At 48.3% G+C, this 16,814-nt stretch overlaps 1 protein-coding gene across 1 annotated transcript in view; it reads right to left on the bottom strand.

Annotated features, from left to right (window-relative positions):
* Positions 1 to 1,824: 1,824 nt before the first annotated feature.
* The window catches only part of LOC142155694 (myb-related transcription factor, partner of profilin-like), a 32,384-nt gene continuing 17,394 nt past the window's right edge, over positions 1,825 to 16,814 (bottom strand). The window contains exons 2-4 of the mRNA XM_075211049.1: positions 3,844 to 4,079; positions 3,263 to 3,474; positions 1,825 to 2,885 (exon numbers count right to left, since the gene is read on the bottom strand). Of these exons, the coding sequence (XP_075067150.1) occupies positions 2,875 to 2,885; positions 3,263 to 3,474; positions 3,844 to 4,073 (453 nt within the window). The 5' untranslated portion in view covers positions 4,074 to 4,079 and the 3' untranslated portion in view covers positions 1,825 to 2,874. The remainder of the gene's footprint in view (positions 2,886 to 3,262; positions 3,475 to 3,843; positions 4,080 to 16,814) is intronic.

Here is a 16,814-nt window from a genome sequence, read left to right as displayed (position 1 = left end):
GGGGGCAAAATGGCTGATTTTGTGCAAAGCTAGTGTGCTAATTCAACTGTGACTGAATCTCTGTTATATATTATAAAATTAAGCATAAATAATATATTATTTATGCACTCTTTATCAAGTTTATTAGGACAAGCTGAATGTAAATAAACACAGCTGTTAGATTGGATCTGTTGGCCAATAGTGGAAATGTATCTTATTTCAAATTAACATAGAAATTGTCCAGTGAAATATCAGAGCATTGCACTCAATGTAGAATATGGATGGTAATATCTGCAAGCAGCAGCTGAAACTATTTGTAAATAATAGTTAGGGCCACATGTTACCATTGTGATACCAAACCCAGGTTCAACATGTGTGCAAATTTTACGTTTGCAAGCAACTTGCAAATAGCTTACCATTATTGCACTATCATATAACAATTTAAATATCCTCACACAGCATAGTGTTCACCCTCCAGAATGTCAAACAAGCCCTGAGTACTCACTACTGCCACACATTCCCTAATAAGATGGGAAACCTCCACATAGGGGTTTCCACCCATGTGCATTTATAATTATCTCCCTTCACTAAGCAGTGTGTGTGTGTGGCAAAATAATGTAATAATGACACTTCACACTGGTGCAGTCTAGGTCCAAGGATGGGCAGGTTTTACCTAAGTTACACTAATACAGTGATGGGCAAACTTTTTCAGGAGCGGGCCAAATAAAAAAGAAAAACTTTAGGCGGGCCAATATAATTTATTAAAAAACTCAAATATTGAAATATATAATACAAATTTTTTGAATGGGACAGGAGGGTGTTATATAGCAGTGTTACCTCTATAAGTGCAGCGATCGTACAGACACAGCACTTATTTCAGCAGGTTGTTGCAGATCCGTCTTTCTGGTGAGCCACTAACTGACAACACAGCAGCCAATCGAAATCCGCCTTAGTATATGGCCCAGCCCATGTCTTCTCACATGACTTTCAGCCATTAGGGGGCGGGCAGGTGTTTGAGTGATTGACATACAAAGTGTCCTTTTAGGAAGGAGGATGAAGTGTAATGGAGGAAATACCTGGGAAGGCATAAAAATGAAGGTTCTGACACACAGGGTCGTCCCTAATAATTTTATGCATATTTTAATGAAATTTTTTAAAATATTGGCAGGCCGGATAGAACCTCTAAGTGGGCCGGATCTGGCCCGTGGGCCATAGTTTGCCCATCACTGCACTAGTACTACTGGGTGAGGAATATGCCATGGCTGCATTGGCATGCTGTGACCTAGAGGGACTGAGTTGTAAAGGGAAGGAAAGCACTACCAAGCTGACAATGTGAAACTATGCACAACCAGGTCACAAAGCAAGGGTGAATAAAATAATGATAGTTACAACAAAATAAACAAACAATGGTGATATATTCACATAGACCACCCAAACCACAAAATTAAGATATGTTCAGTTATACTAGGACAAGCACTAAACCTACTCAAAATGTTCCCTGGATTAGCGAACGCTTTTTGTTAAAAATTAAACTACAAGTATTTTCAAAGGACCAAACCATGCTACACTGCAAGTGGTGGAAATGAGTACTCTATTTTGTATATAAATTATAGTATGTCTGTTTTTTCAAAATTTACGTAAAGTTTCCAGCATTTGCACAACACATTGTAAATTTAAAGCGCACTCCAATGCAACATGTTTTGGCTAAACTGTATAATGAAAAATGTCTTCCCTTAGACACATAAGGGCAAATATATGTACATACAACACAGACCCCAGGTCAATAAAACCTTTGTTCTATATTAAGAGGTACACATATTTATGGACCCCGCAATAAGGAACAGGCAGCTTTAAATGTATCTTTATTTGTAAGAAATGCCACAATTAAGCATCCATGCTTCTCACTTTTCAAAGTTCTATTGTATTCTTACGCTACACACTTGTGCCTGTGCCTCAAACAATTCTAGCCCCCTTAGGGATTTTCCTTGATTTTGGTGGTATTGCTTTGTGGGGGGGCGAGGGGAGATGCTTGTGTATGTTTTTGTTTACAGTCACCAAAAATTTGACAACATCAATTGATTTCGACTTAGCAAACACATTGCTGGGCGATTTGTATAGTAAACAGTAATTTTGGTGTTTGGAAATTAGTGTTTTAAGTTATGTTGATTCAGGGTACCGATTTAACAGTGTACTCTGAAACAACATGTTTCCATTTTTCATTTCAACATAATATTTAGACAATAAACTACAAACAATTTTAATTGTAAGTCTAATTTTATTTGCATTAGACTAAAGAAATAAAAAAAAAAATTGAAAATTAACAACAAAAACCAATTTAAAAAAAATAAATCATTTTTTTTCCAACTTTTAGTTGCTGCTAAATGTGTCTTGCTATGAGTCACCCGTGATGTTGAGGGCTTGTAGGAAACATCAGAACTTTCTTGGTCAGCAGGGCGTGACGAAGGGGCAGGGGGGTGGGAGGGATGTGCCGAGGGGTGTGCGGGAGCCAGATAAGGGGAAGGAGGCAAAGGAATAGAAAGGGGAGAAAGATTAGGATTAGTGAGCTGAGGGTCTGGGGTAGGTGATGGGAGTGTCATTTAGTGGAGGGCGTTATGAAGTTTGCTGATGTATTTGAGACAAGAGGGTGCACATACTTGTGAGGGTTAAATTTAAAGTGGTCATGTGTTCGTCAAATTTGTGTTCAATACGAATGAGGGTATTGGACACATTACAAACGTGGGATTCAATTGACTGAGTGACAGATTCGAAGTGTTGGCTTATGAGCGAAAGTGTCTGCTGCCTCAAGAGTTGTGCCTCCTCCCTCCGAGGGTTCTCAACATCACGGGCAGCCGCCCCCACTTGGTGTATGTCATACTCAGCCACATGACTATTCTTCTACTTCCGCTCTGTAAAAATAAAAACAAAGCAGATGTTTAGGAAAAAAACAAAAAAATTATTACTTTAATTAATGTCTATAGTGATGCATCTATTTAGAGGATTATGATTTTAGAGACTGTAGCAACCAATATGCAACCTAACACCCATGTAAATTAAGCATTTGTTGCTTTCTAATTATCAAAGAGCCCTATTTATGTTTAGGTTAGATTTTAAAAACAGATTTACACAAATGAGTCAGTGGTAAAATTAGAGTCAGTATGATGTGCTGAACGAATGGAGAATTATTGGAAAGGTAGCATTAAGCCACATACTGATAGAGGTGACACATGTTCCTAAACACAACAGAAACATTAACAGACACAGATAGTATATAGTCCAAATGTACCTAGGGGAGATAACGCCCCTGTTAGGGGTGGGTCACAGCCAGTGTCAATTCCACCCACCACCCCAACCAGAGACTCCTCAGAAATGCCGAAGCTAGCTCGCTCTTCGAGTGGGGTTAATACATGATCTATTGGTGGGCCAAAACCGGTTCTTTCAGTGTGCCTCCTTCCCTGCAATATTTTTTCTTTTAACTCCTCTATATAGTCATCCCAGCTGTAAAAATGTGAAAAATATATTAGTTATAAAGTGCTTTTATATAAAAACAAAACAAAACAAAACAAAACAAAAAAAACACATGAAACATAATAGTGTAAACTTTCAATTTACACACATAAATCAGACACACACACACAGAGCTAAATGTGTATGCCTTGTCCTGGTTGGATAATTGTAAGAAAGTAACACGTAAATTTGTATGACTACACTTTGACACCACAATGGACATTTCCTAGCTACAATTCTGGCATTCAAATACAAATGACTTACACTGGCAAAATATGTGCCAAGGTAAGTCGTCAGACTTGTACTATGTTTACACTAAACCAAAAATAATGTTTTGATTTGAAAACGTATTAATATTACCGTTTCTGTACTTCTCGGGGCATCCTCTGACACGGAGCGATGGCGTTCACTTGGGCAGTAATTTCTTCCCAGTGGCGTATTTTCTTGGAAGCGGACAAACGTCTACTGCTTGCATAGAATTTATCTATTGTCATTTCGACAAGAATTTCAATTTCACGTTCTGAAAACTTAGGCCGGCACCTTGTTCTTTCAACAAGACCTGGTGGAGTACTTGCGCCAGCATCTGTCATTTTTATCTATAATATAAAGTGGGAAAATGACAAATCACTCACAAATGTATAAAATGTAAATTGTTTAATTCCCCCCCCCCAAATCTAATGGATTGCATGCTTAAGCAAAACAATTCACTCCTCAGACTCCTACATAGTTTGCAAGTACATGCACATTAGTATAATACTTGGACATTCAAATTATACACCTCTAACGTTAACATGTAAAAAAGTGGCTTATCTTGATTTGGTGGAAGAGATGGGTTTGGTGGATGTGTGGCGTCTGAGGCATCCGGCAGAGGTCTGTTTCTCATGCTATTCCACTTCATATAATGCTTTTTCCCGAATTGATTTAGGACTTGTATCAAAGGAGTTACTGCCGGCTGTCTCCGATGCTGCATATTTACCAAGGGGGATTGCAGATCATTCTCCATTGGTATTAACAGTTAAACTTAATGTTTCCCAAGGTCAAGCATTTTGGAGGCTTAATGCCTTTTGGTTGACATTATTGCAGGATGGAAATACTTTAGAATCCCAATGGGAAGAGTACTTTGCTACCAATACAGACACGGCGGCCCCGCCTCTTGTCTGGGACTCATTCAAGGCTTTTTTAAGAGGTTCCTTAATAAGAAGTATTAACTGTTTCAAAAGAGAGGCTAGGTTGAGAGGTGATAGATTGGAAAAAGAGGTTGTGCGGTTGGAGGAGGTGTATCTCTCTTCTCGTGTGGCTTCTGATAGGACGGCTTGGTTAACGGTACAGAGAGAATGGTCAGATTATTTATTAGATAAATCAAGGCGTAAGTTGTTATTTGCTAAACATACTCAATACTTTGAAGCGGATAAATGTGGTAGGTTTTTAGCTTATTTAGCTAGGTCAGAAAGAGCGGCGGCTGTAGTGGCGGGGATTACAGATACTTTGGGTGTTGTACATACCTTGACTGAAGAGATCAGTGATGTGTTTTATGTGTATTTCAAAGATGCTTATGCGTCGAGCCGAGTACTCAGACTTTGATTTGGACACGTAATTGGCGGCTGTTTCCTTGCCTGAATTGAGCGCAGACGGTAGAGAAAGTTTGGACCTGTCAATTACTGATGAGGAGATTGTAGCTGCGATAGCCTCATTTCCAAATGGCAGGGCTCCGGGCATGGATGGGATACCCATAGAGTTGTATAAGAAGCATCTGGGGTTCTTTGTGCCTCACTTGAAAGATATGTTTACAAGCTTTAGAGATCAGGGGTGTGTGTCTCCGTCTATGTCTGAAGCCCTTATAGTTCTTATCCCTAAATCGGGAAAGGATCCCTTGTTTCCAGAATCATACAGACCTATATCGCTATTGACAACGGATATTAAGATTTTGGCAAAAATTTTGGCAACACGTTTAAATCGGGTAATTAGTGAGATTGTACATCCTGACCAAACTGGGTTTATGCCGGGAAAATCTACGGCTATAAATTTGCGTAGGCTTTTTTGTCACCTGCAGTTGCCCCACCCTGCGGAGGAGGCGGTGGTGGTGTCCTTAGATGCTGCTAGGGCCTTTGACTCTGTGGAGTGGAGGTATCTGTGGGGAGTGCTGTTGAAATTTGGGTTTGGACCAGTTTTTATTCAATGGGTTCGACTGCTGTACTCCTCCCCTACAGCTAGAGTCTGTGTAAATGGCTTTGTGTCCCGTCAATTTGTTATGGGCAGAGGTACCAGACAGGGGTGCCCTTTGTCCCCCACTCTATTTGCCTTGGCCATAGAGCCGTTGGCATGTATGATTAGAATGCAGTCAGATATTACTGGATTGAGGATGGGCTGCAGGACGGACAAGATTGCCCTTTATGCAGATGATATGCTCTTTTTGTCATATCCTGATAAATCTCTGCCAACTTTACTCAGTGTGGTCTCGGTGTTTGGCAGGTACTCGGGGCTTTTGATTAACTGGGACAAATCCAGTGTAACTCCGATTAAGGGTGCTTGCCCTATGGGTCAAGTTTTGCAGACTTCTCTTAAATGGATCCCGGTATTTAAATATCTTGGTGTCTGGATCTCTAGTGATATGGGTCAATATATCCAGCGTAATGTCCAACCTCAGATTGATTATCTTAGGAGCCGGATTGGGGTATGGAAGCAGCTCCCACTGTCGGTCACAGGTAGAATTAACCTGGTCAAAATGATAATCCAACCAAAGTTTTTGTATGTTTTACAGCAGTCACCGGTGTATATTCCTCATAGCACATTTCGATACATTGAGCGTCTCATGGCTTCTTTGGTGTGGGCAGGCAGGAGAGCAAGAGTTAAGCTTACCACTTTATATCATTCTCGAGGGTCGGGGGGTTTGGCTTTGCCGAATCTACGGCTTTATTATTTTGCTTCCCAGTTAACGCATATTGAGGTATGGTTCCGGTCGCGGTTGGGTGTAGATTTGCATGACTTTTTAGTCTCTGAGACAGGATCTAATCATACACGTGTGCAGTTTCTTCTGGCTGGAAGAAAGGTTGGGAGGGACCCCCCCTTGTTAATCCAGGCTATGAAGGTTTGGCGACTGTCAGCCCAGATTGGGGGTGGATTGGGTTTAGATCCGTGCACTCCACTCTGGGATAACTTGGATTTTGGAGAAATGATTAGGATGGAGGGAGCTGGAGCCTGGCGAATCTACAATATAATACATATTGGGCAACTGTATGAAAATGGGGTATTATATTCATTTGAGCAACTTCAAAGGTTATATGAGCTACCTAGGGGTTACTTTTATAGATACTTGCAGTTAAGACATGCTCTGGCCTCGCAGTTACGGGGAGCTGCCCCAAGCTTTAGTGCAGACTCCTTAAGGGTGCAACTGTCCAGGGTGGGCCAAAGACGGCAAATCTCTTATTTGTATTCAATATTGGTGGAAGGATCTGGTGAAGGGGGCTTGCCGGAGCTGCGGTGCAGGTGGGAGGGGGATTTGGGGAGACTTAGTGACAAGGCATGGGATATGGTGTTGTGTAGCCCGAAAGAGGTCACTGCATCAGTCAGATTTCGCCAGGTCCAGTTTTTTCTGTTGCACAGAGCATATCTCACCCCTCTTCGGCTTTCTAAATTTAGTGGGGGTCAGAGGGTGTTGTGTCCCAAGTGTAAGAGTGAAAAAGGAGACTTTTGGCATATGCTCTGGGAGTGTCCGCTGATTTCATCCTTTTGGGAAGAGGTGGAGGATTGTATTAAAAGATTGGAGGTGGGAGTAGTGGCCTTGACTCCAAAACTTTGTATATTCGGTCTAGGCTTGAACAAAAAAACCCGTAGACTTATCAGACTGCTTATCAACACGTTACTTATGTTGGCAAAGGTGATGATAGCTAGGAAATGGATGGCACCAGAAGGTCCGACTTTGAGTAGCTGGATTGACCTTGTTAACGATACAGTCGGTCATGAAAGGTTCATGTATACCAGCAGGAACCTAGTGGATAAGTATGAAAGAATATGGTACAGGTGGAGGATATCCCCGTATGTCACGGAAGGATTGAGGGAGGTGGAGCTCTCCTAATGTAATGCTCGGGGCAGACATCCAGCCGCTTTTTATTGTGCTATTAAGGTCAACAATTATATTTTGTATTATCAAAACTGTACTATTATTTCATTGTATCTTGAAATGGTGTAAGATGTACTTACCTTGGCTTGAAAATCTGAATGTAAATGTTTTTTCTGTTTTGATCCTACTGTGTATGAACACCTGACAATACCTGTATCACTGTGTGGGTTATAGTTGGGGGTTTAGCCTAATGTTATGGGTTTTTTTGTTGTTAAAGTGTATAAAAAAAAAAAAAATGCAATAAAATTTTACCTGATTTAAAAAAAAAAAAAAAGTGGCTTATCTTAAGTCATGTATTCACCTTTTTACAAGCACTTAAAAAAATAATTTCAAGCTAAAATTACATTGTAATCAACCCTATATTGTTTTTCTAAACAAAACTTCTATATTGCCAAATGCAACATCACTAAATAGGAAAGGAGTGAATAACCTATACAGCATCAGTCAAAAACTCCACGCAAGAAAGTTTCCAAACGTTAAAGATACAGGTGTCTGTTTGCGACTAGCACTAAACACTTCTAATACATCTGTAACGCCCCTCACCCCCCCCTTCTGAGGACCTGAATAATTGAACACAATCTGTCAGTTTCCATTTCTATAGCTACTTAATCTGCATTGGTTAAAGCACAGAGTACTCAACATCCAACTCATGTCCCTGAGCACCCAACACACAATTATATAATTGTGGCAAGAATTTAAGGAGAGGGAAAAAGAGAGGCATAAGGATTATTGATAGTGATGACAATATTGTACATGTTCTTTTGGGTCCAAAGTTAGTCACTATATAAATTTCAGTTATTCAGGCCAACTCATGTAAAGTTACAAATACACTAACATTGCTTTATCTAGAACAAGTCATGTTCCCATTACTAACCAGCTATGTAACATAGTAACATAGTTGATGAGGTTGAAAAAAGACACCAGTTCATCAAGTTCAACCTATTTTGGATCTCCTGCGATCCTGCACTTATATTTGAAATTAATCCAGAGTAAGCAACCGCCAATCTGTTTCAATTGTGAAAATCCCCCCAGACTCAATATTGCAGTCCTATTTTTACCCTATATCCACTACTATCCTTCATTTTAAATTAACGGTCGTATCCCTGGATACACCTTTCCGCAAAAAAATTGTCTAATCCTTTCTTAAACATGTCTATTGAATCTGCCATCACAACCTTCCCTGGCAATGAATTCCATATATTGACTGCCCTTACTGTAAAGAACCCCTTCCTTTGCTGGTTGTGAAATTTCCTCTCCTCTAACCTTAGGGGATGACCACGTGTCCTGTGTATGGTCCTTGGGGTAAAAAGTTCCCATGAAAGCTCTCTGTATTGACCCCTAATGTATTTGTTCATAGTAATCATATCTCCCCTTAGACGCCTCTTTTCTAAAGTAAACATGCCTAAACTGGCTAACCTTTCCTCATAACTTAATGACTCCATACCCTTTATCAATTTTGTCGCCCTTCTCTGAACCCTTTCTAGTTCCAAATTATCTTTTTTATAGAGTGGTGCCCAGAACTGTACTGCATATTCAAGATGAGGTCTTACCAACGATTTATACAGTGGCAAAATTACACTGTCTTCCCTTGCATCTATGCCCCTTTTTATGCATGGCAATACTTTATTTGCCCTTGCAGCTGCTGCTTGACATTGAGCACTATTGCTAAGTCTACTGTCTATGAGCACTCCCAAATCCTTTTCCATTATAGATTCTCCTAAATTAATTCCATTTAATTTATAGATTGCGTTCTTGTTTTTGATCCCTGAATGCATAACCTTACATTTATCTGTGTTAAACCTCATATTCCATTTGGCCGCCCAATCCTCCAGTTTATTTAAGTCCCTCTGTAGAGAAGCTACATCTTGCTCTGATTTTATTACCTTACAGGGTTTAGTGTCATCTGCAAAAATAGAAACTTTACTCTCTAAACCATCACCAAGGTCATTAATAAATATATTAAAAAGGAGTGGTCCCAGCACGGAACCTTGAGGTACTCCACTTAAGACTTTTGACCAATTAGAAAATGTTCCATTTATCACAACTCTCTGTTCCCTATTCTCTAACCAGTTTTCGATCCAAGTACAAATTTTGATTCCTAGACCCAGTTCCCTTATTTTGTAAACCAACCTCTTGTGTGGCACTGTATCAAAGGCCTTTGCAAAATCTAAGTAGACCAGATCTACTGTCCTGCCCTGGTCTAAGTTCCCACTAACTTCCTCGTAGAAACTAATTAGATTAGTTTGACATGACCTATTCCTCACAAATCCATGTTGATTCCCACTAATAATTTTATTGTGTACCAAGTAATCCTGAATACTGTCCCTTAAAATATCTTCCAGTAGTTTCCCCACTATTGATGTCATGCTTACAGGTCTATAATTCTCTGGTTGTGATCTCATCTCAATATCTATTGAGACATATCGAATAGTACTCACTGCAAAAATATCTTATAAGTCACAAACCAACAAATGTCTCTGTAACAAAACATTTGAAAAGAGCAGAAGTGAAGGAAGAGCACAGCTACCTTAAAATACAGATTTAATTGTAAATCCAGGTGTACATGTCACATCCTAATTGGTAAGTGTGGAGTACATGTTTCATCGCTTCATCTCCACCCCACTCCTTTGCTAGGATACGATGATTGAATGACAGGCAGACATTTTACACACAGGTGTAAAAGAGATCCACGAGTGACATGAGCTCGCCCACATATGCTCTGCGAACCAATCACAGAGCAGAGTACTGGATTGTGAGTTTGTGAATGTAATATGAGGTCGTCTACATTTGCAAGACTAGAATTGAGAGTGCTGACCGACCATGCCCTCGGGTCGTTACATCTCCAATGAGGTGAAGCTGCAGGTCTACCAAAGGGTCCACAGGTATCTCTGGCAGCGATTTAACTGACATCGCACGACAGTGCAACTTCAGTGCCGCTGGAGTTGCGTATGGCAGGGCAAGTCTCAGCTCTTGGCAGAGCTCCAGAAGGAGATTGGGAGACGCAAGTTCTCTATTATTTGCCTACAATACACATACTTGATTTACTTTTACAATTCATTTTAAAGTTTTCAAAACACATGGCCGACCCCAAATTTAAATTTACCTCCAGATTAGAAATGAAACTCCCCATCCAATGCTTAGGGCCCTGTATCATAATTTTATGGTGGAACATTTAGTTTCCTTAATGATTGAGGCCCAAACTCCAAACCAATACCATGTTTGGGATTCAAACTCATGACCCCAGTGCTGGGGGGCTGAAGTGCTAACCATTAAGCCAACGTGCTGACATGAACTACCAGACATTTAGAATTTAACAGTGGCAGATGTGGTGTCTTGCAAATATAGGTGTTCAGCATTTTTTGGGACAACAATCACAGTTGGCCGAAGCTGTTTTTCACATATTACCAGGCCTTACCCACATATCTCCTGTAATATGTCTCAGTAATCTGTCCCTATTTACATTATATATTTATCCTGAAAAATACAATATTAATGTATAACTTATCCCTATGTAACCTAAGGCAAATCTAAGATTTTGTACAGACCATCTAAAAGTGTTGTGTGCCTTGAATTTGGAAGGTTTGAATTTTAAAACACTCCATTATTTCTGTTTCTAAATTAATGTTTCACAATGTCTGCTCACATCATCATCTGACTACATGTATGCAACTGTGAAACAGTGGGAACATTATGCAAGAAAAATAATGAGTTATTTTAGCATAAATAAATAACATTTTATTATCCAACAAGCCTTCAGATGTGTGAGGAGGCCGTGATGCCTGAAGAGGAGGAGGAGGTGTAGGCGGCGGCCGTGATGCCTGAAGAGGAGGAGGAGGTGTAGGCGGCGGCCGTGATGCCTGAAGAGGAGGAGGTGTAGACGGCGGCCGTGATGTGCCAGAAGAGGAGGAGGAGGAGGTGTAGGCGGCGGCCGTGATGCCAGAAGAGGAGGAGGGAGGAGGTGTAGGCGGCGGCCCGTGATGCCTGAAAAGGAGGAGGAGTAGGTGTAGGCGGCGGCCGTGATGCCAGAAGAGGAGGAGGTGTAGGCGGCGGCCGTGATGCCTGAAAAGGAGGAGGAGGAGGTGTAGGCGGCGGCCGTGATGCCTGAAGAGGAGGAGGAGGAGTAGGCGGCGGCCGTGATGCCTAAAGAGGAGGAGGAGGTGTAGGCGGCGGCCGTGATGCCTGAAGAGGAGGAGGTGTAGGCGGCGGCCGTGATGCCTGAAGAGGAGGAGCAAGTGTAGGCGGCAGCCGTGATGCCTGAAGAGGAGGAGGAGGAGGTGTAGGCGGCGGCCGCGATGCCTGAAGAGGAGGAGGAGGAGGTGTAGGCGGCGGCCGCGATGCCTGAAGAGGAGAAGGAGGAGGAGGTGTAGGCGGCGGCCGCGATGCCTGAAGAGGAGGAGGAGGAGGAGGAGGAGGTGTAGGCGGCGGCCGTGATGCCTGAAGAGGAGAAGGAGGAGGAGGCCGTGATGCCTGAAGAGGAGGAGGAGGTGTAGGCGGCGGCCGTGATGCCTGAAGAGGAGGAGGAGGAGGTGTAGGCGGCGGCCGCGATGCCTGAAGAGGAGGAGGAGGAGGAGGAGGAGGTGTAAGCGGCGGCCGTGATACCTGAAGAGGAGAAGGAGGAGGAGGAGGAGGAGGCCGTGATGCCTGAAGAGGAGGAGGTGTAGGCGGCGGCCGTGATGCCTGAAGAGGAGGAGGAGGAGGTGTAGGCGGCGGCCGTGATGCCTGAAGAGGAGGAGGAGGAGGTGTAGGGCGGCGGCCGTGATGCCTGAAGAGGAGGAGGAGGTGTAGGCGGCGGCCGTGATGCCTGAAGAGGAGGAGGAGGAGGTGTAGGCGGCGGCCGTGATGCCTGAAGAGGAGGAGGAGGTGGTAGGCGGCGGCCGTGATGCCTGAAGAGGAGGAGGAGGAGGAGGAGGAGGAGGTGTAGGCGGCGGCCGTGATGCCTGAAGAGAGGAGGAGGAGGTGTAGGCGGCGGCCGTGATGCCTGAAGAGAAGGAGGAGGAGGTGTAGGCGGCGGCCGTGATGCCTGAAGAGGAGAAGGAGGAGGAGGAGGAGGTGTAGGCGGCGGGCCGTGATGCCTGAAGAGGAGGAGGGGGAGGTGTAGGCGGCGGCCGTGATGCCTGAAGAGGAGGAGGAGGTGTAGGCGGCGGCCGTGATGCCTGAAGAGGAGGAGGAGGAGGTGTAGGCGGCGGCCGTGATGCCTGAAGAGGAGGAGGTGTAGGCGGCGGCCGTGATGCCTGAAGAGGAGGAGGAGGAGGTGTAGGCGGCGGCCGTGATGCCTGAAGAGGAGGAGGTGTAGGCGGCGGCCGTGATGCCTGAAGAGGAGGAGGAGGAGGTGTAGGCGGCGGCCGTGATGCCTGAAGAGGAGGAGGAGGAGGTGTAGGCGGCGGCCGTGATGCCTGAAGAGGAGGAGGAGGAGGTGTAGGCGGCGGCCGTGATGCCTGAAGAGGAGGAGGTGTAGGCGGCGGCCGTGATGCCTGAAAAGGAGAAGGGAGGAGGTGTAGGCGGCGGCCGTGATGCCTGAAGAAAAGGAGGAGGTGTAGGCGGCGGCCGTGATGCCTGAAGAGGAGGAGGAGGTGTAGGCGGCGGCCGTGATGCCTGAAGAAAAGGAGGAGGAGGTGTAAGGCGGCGGCCGTGATGCCTGAAGAGGAGGAGGTGTAGGCGGCGGCCGTGATGCCTGAAGAGGAGGAGGTGTAGGCGGCGGCCCGTGATGCCTGAAGAAAAGGAGGAGGAGCTGTAGGCGGCGGCCGTGATGCCTGAAGAAAAGGAGGAGGAGGTGTAGGCGGCGGCCGTGATGCCTGAAGAGGAGGAGGTGTAGGCGGTGGCCGTGATGCCTGAAGAAAAGGAGGAGGAGGTGTAGGCGGCCGTGATGCCTGGAGAGGAGGAGGAGGTGTAGGCGCGGCCGTGATGCCTAAAGAGGAGGAGGTGTAGGCGGCGGCCGTGATGCCTAAAGAGGAGGAGGTGTAGGCGGCTGCCGTGATGCCTGAAGAGGAGGAGGTGTAGGCGGCGGCCGTGATGCCTGAAGAGGAGGAGGAGGTGTAGGCGGCGGCCGTGATGCCTGAAGAGGAGGAGGTGTAGGCGGCGGCCGTGATGCCTGAAGAGGAGGAGGAGGTGTAGGCGGCGGCCGTGATGCCTGAAGAGGAGGAGGAGGAGTAGGCGGCGGCCGTGATGCCTAAAGAGGAGGAGGAGGTGTAGGCGGCGGCCGTGATGCCTGAAGAGGAGGAGGAGGTGTAGGTGGCGGACCGTGATGCCTGAAGAGGAGGTGTAGGCGGCGGCCGTGATGCCTGAAGAGGAGGAGGAGGAGGTGTAGGCGGCGGCCGTGATGCCTGAAGAGGAGGAGGAAGTGTAGGCGGCAGCCATGATGCCTGAAGAGGAGGAGGAGGTGTAGGCGGCGGCCGTGATGCCTGAAGAGGAGAAGGAGGAGGAGGTGTAGGCGGCGGCCGCGATGCCTGAAGAGGAGGAGGAGGAGGAGGAGGAGGAGGAGGTGTAGGCGGCGGCCGTGATGCCTGAAGAGGAGAAGGAGGAGGAGGAGGAGGAGGCCGTGATGCCTGAAGAGGAGGAGGTGTAGGCGGCGGCCGTGATGCCTGAAGAGGAGGAGGAGGAGGTGTAGGCGGCGGCCGTGATGCCTGAAGAGGAGGAGGTATAGGCGGCGGCCGTGATGCCTGAAGAGGAGGAGGAGGAGGTGTAGGCGGCGGGCCGTGATGCCTGAAGAGGAGGAGGTGTAGGCGGCGGCCGTGATGCCTGAGGAGGAGGAGGTATAGGCGGCGGACGTGATGCCTGAGGAGGAGGAGGTGTAGGCTGCGGCCGTGATGCCTGAGGAGGAGGAGGTGTAGGCGGCGGTCGTGATGACTGAGGAGGGAGGTGTAGGCGGCGGTCGTGATGCCTGAAGAGGAGGAGGAGGTGGTGTAGGCGGCGGCCGTGATGCCTGAAGAGGAGGAGGTTGTAGGCGGCGGCCCGTGATGCCTGAGGAAGAGGAGGTGTAGGCGGCGGCCGTGATGCCTGAGGAAGAGGAGGTGTAGGCGGCGGCCGTGATGCCTGAGGAGGAGGTGTAGGCGGCGGCCGTGATGCCTGAAGAGGAGGAGGAGGTGTAGGCGGCGGCCGTGATGCCTGAAGAGGAGGAGGAGGTGTAGGTTGCGGCCGTGATGCCTGAGGAGGAGGAGGTGTAGGCGGCGGCCGTGATGCCTGAGGAGGAGGAGGTGTAGGCGGCGGCCGTGATGCCTGAAGAGGAGGAGGAGGAGGTGTAGGCGGCGGCCGTGATGCCTGAAGAGGAGAAGGAGGAGGAGTGTAGGCGGCGGCCGCGATGCCTGAAGAGGAGGAGGAGGAGGAGGAGGTGTAGGCGGCGGCCGCGATGCCTGAAGAGGAGGAGGAGGAGGAGGAGGTGTAGGCGGCGGCCGTGATGCCTGAAGAGGAGAAGGAGGAGGAGGAGGAGGAGGCCGTGATGCCTGAAGAGGAGGAGGTGTAGGCGGGCGGCCGTGATGCCTGAAGAGGAGGAGGAGGAGGTGTAGGCGGCGGCCGTGATGCCTGAAGAGGAGGAGGTGTAGGCGGCGGCCGTGATGCCTGAAGAGGAGGAGGAGGAGGAGGTGTAGGCGGCGGCCATGATGCCTGAAGAGGAGGAGGTGTAGGCGGCGGCCGTGATGCCTGAGGAGGAGGAGGTATAGGCGGCGGACGTGATGCCTGAGGAGGAGGAGGTGTAGGGCTGCGGCCGTGATGCCTGAGGAGGAGGAGGTGTAGGCGGCGGCCGTGATGACTGAGGAGGAGGTGTAGGCGGCGGTCGTGATGCCTGAAGAGGAGGAGGAGGGAGGAGGTGGTGTAGGCGGCGGCCGTGATGCCTGAAGAGGAGGAGGTGTAGGCGGCGGCCGTGATGCCTGAGGAAGAGGAGGTGTAGGCGCGGCCGTGATGCCTGAGGAAGAGGAGGTGTAGGCGGCGGCCGTGATGCCTGAGGAGGTGTAGGCGGCGGCCGTGATGCCTGAAGAGGAGGAGGAGGTGTAGGCGGCGGCCGTGATGCCTGAAGAGGAGGAGGAGGTGTAGGCTGCGGCCGTGATGCCTGAGGAGGAGGAGGTGTAGGCGGCGGCCGTGATGCCTGAGGAGGAGGAGGTGTAGGCGGCGGCCGTGATGCCTGAAGAGGAGGAGGAGGAGGTGTAGGCGGCGGCCGTGATGCCTGAAGAGGAGGAGGTGTAGGCGGCGGCCGTGATGCCTGAAGAGGAGGTGTAGGCGGCGGCCGTGATGCCTGAGGAGGAGGAGGTATAGGCGGCGGCCGTGATGCCTGAGGAGGAGGAGGTGTAGGCTGCGGCCGTGATGCCCTGAGGAGGAGGAGGTGTAGGCTGCGGCCGTGATGCCTGAGGAAGAGGAGGTGTAGGCGGCGGCCGTGATGCCTGAGGAGGAGGTGTAGGCGGCGGCCGTGATGCCTGAAGAGGAGGAGGAGGAGGTGGTGTAGGCGGCGGCCGTGATGCCTGAAGAGGAGGAGGTGTAGGCGGCGGCCGTGATGCCTGAGGAAGAGGAGGTGTAGGCGGCGGCCGTGATGCCTGAGGAGGAGGTGTAGGCGGCGGCCGTGATGCCTGAAGAGGAGGAGGAGGTGTAGGCGGCGGCCGTGATGCCTGAAGAGGAGGAGGAGGTGTAGGCGGCGGCCGTGATGCCTGAAGAGGAGGAGGAGGTGTAGGCTGCGGCCGTGATGCCTGAGGAGGAGGAGGTGTAAGGCGGCGGCCGTGATGCCTGAGGAGGAGGAGGTGTAGGCGGCGGCCGTGATGCCTGAGGAGGAGGTGTAGGCGGCGGCCGTGATGCCTGAGGAGGAGGTGTAGGCGGCGGCCGTGATGCCTGAGGAGGAGGAGTTGGTGTAGGCGGCGGCCCGTGATGCCTGAAGAGGAAGAGGAGGAGGTGTAGGCGGCGGTCGTGATGCCTGAAGAGTAGGAGGTGTAGGCGGCGGCCGTGGTGACTGAAGAGAGGAGGAGGTGTAGGTGGCCGTGATGCCTGAAGAGGAGGAGAAGGAGGAGGAGGTGTAGGCGGCGGCCATGATGCCTGAAGAGGAGGAGAAGGAGGAGGAGGTGTAGGCGGCGGCCATGATGCCTGAAGAGGAGGAGGAGGAGAGGAGGAGGAGGAGGAGGAGGAGGAGGAGGAGGAGGAGAAGGAGGAGAAGGTGTAGGCGGCGGCCGTGATGCCTGAAGAGGAGGAGGAGGAGGAGAAGGTGTAGGCGGCGGCCGTGATGCCTGAAGAGGAGGAGGAGGAG

The sequence above is a fragment of the Mixophyes fleayi genome, chromosome 1, assembly GCF_038048845.1.
Source record: "Mixophyes fleayi isolate aMixFle1 chromosome 1, aMixFle1.hap1, whole genome shotgun sequence".
In the NCBI taxonomy this organism is placed as follows: domain Eukaryota; kingdom Metazoa; phylum Chordata; class Amphibia; order Anura; family Limnodynastidae; genus Mixophyes; species Mixophyes fleayi.
This window is presented reverse-complemented; position numbering and strand designations above follow the sequence as displayed.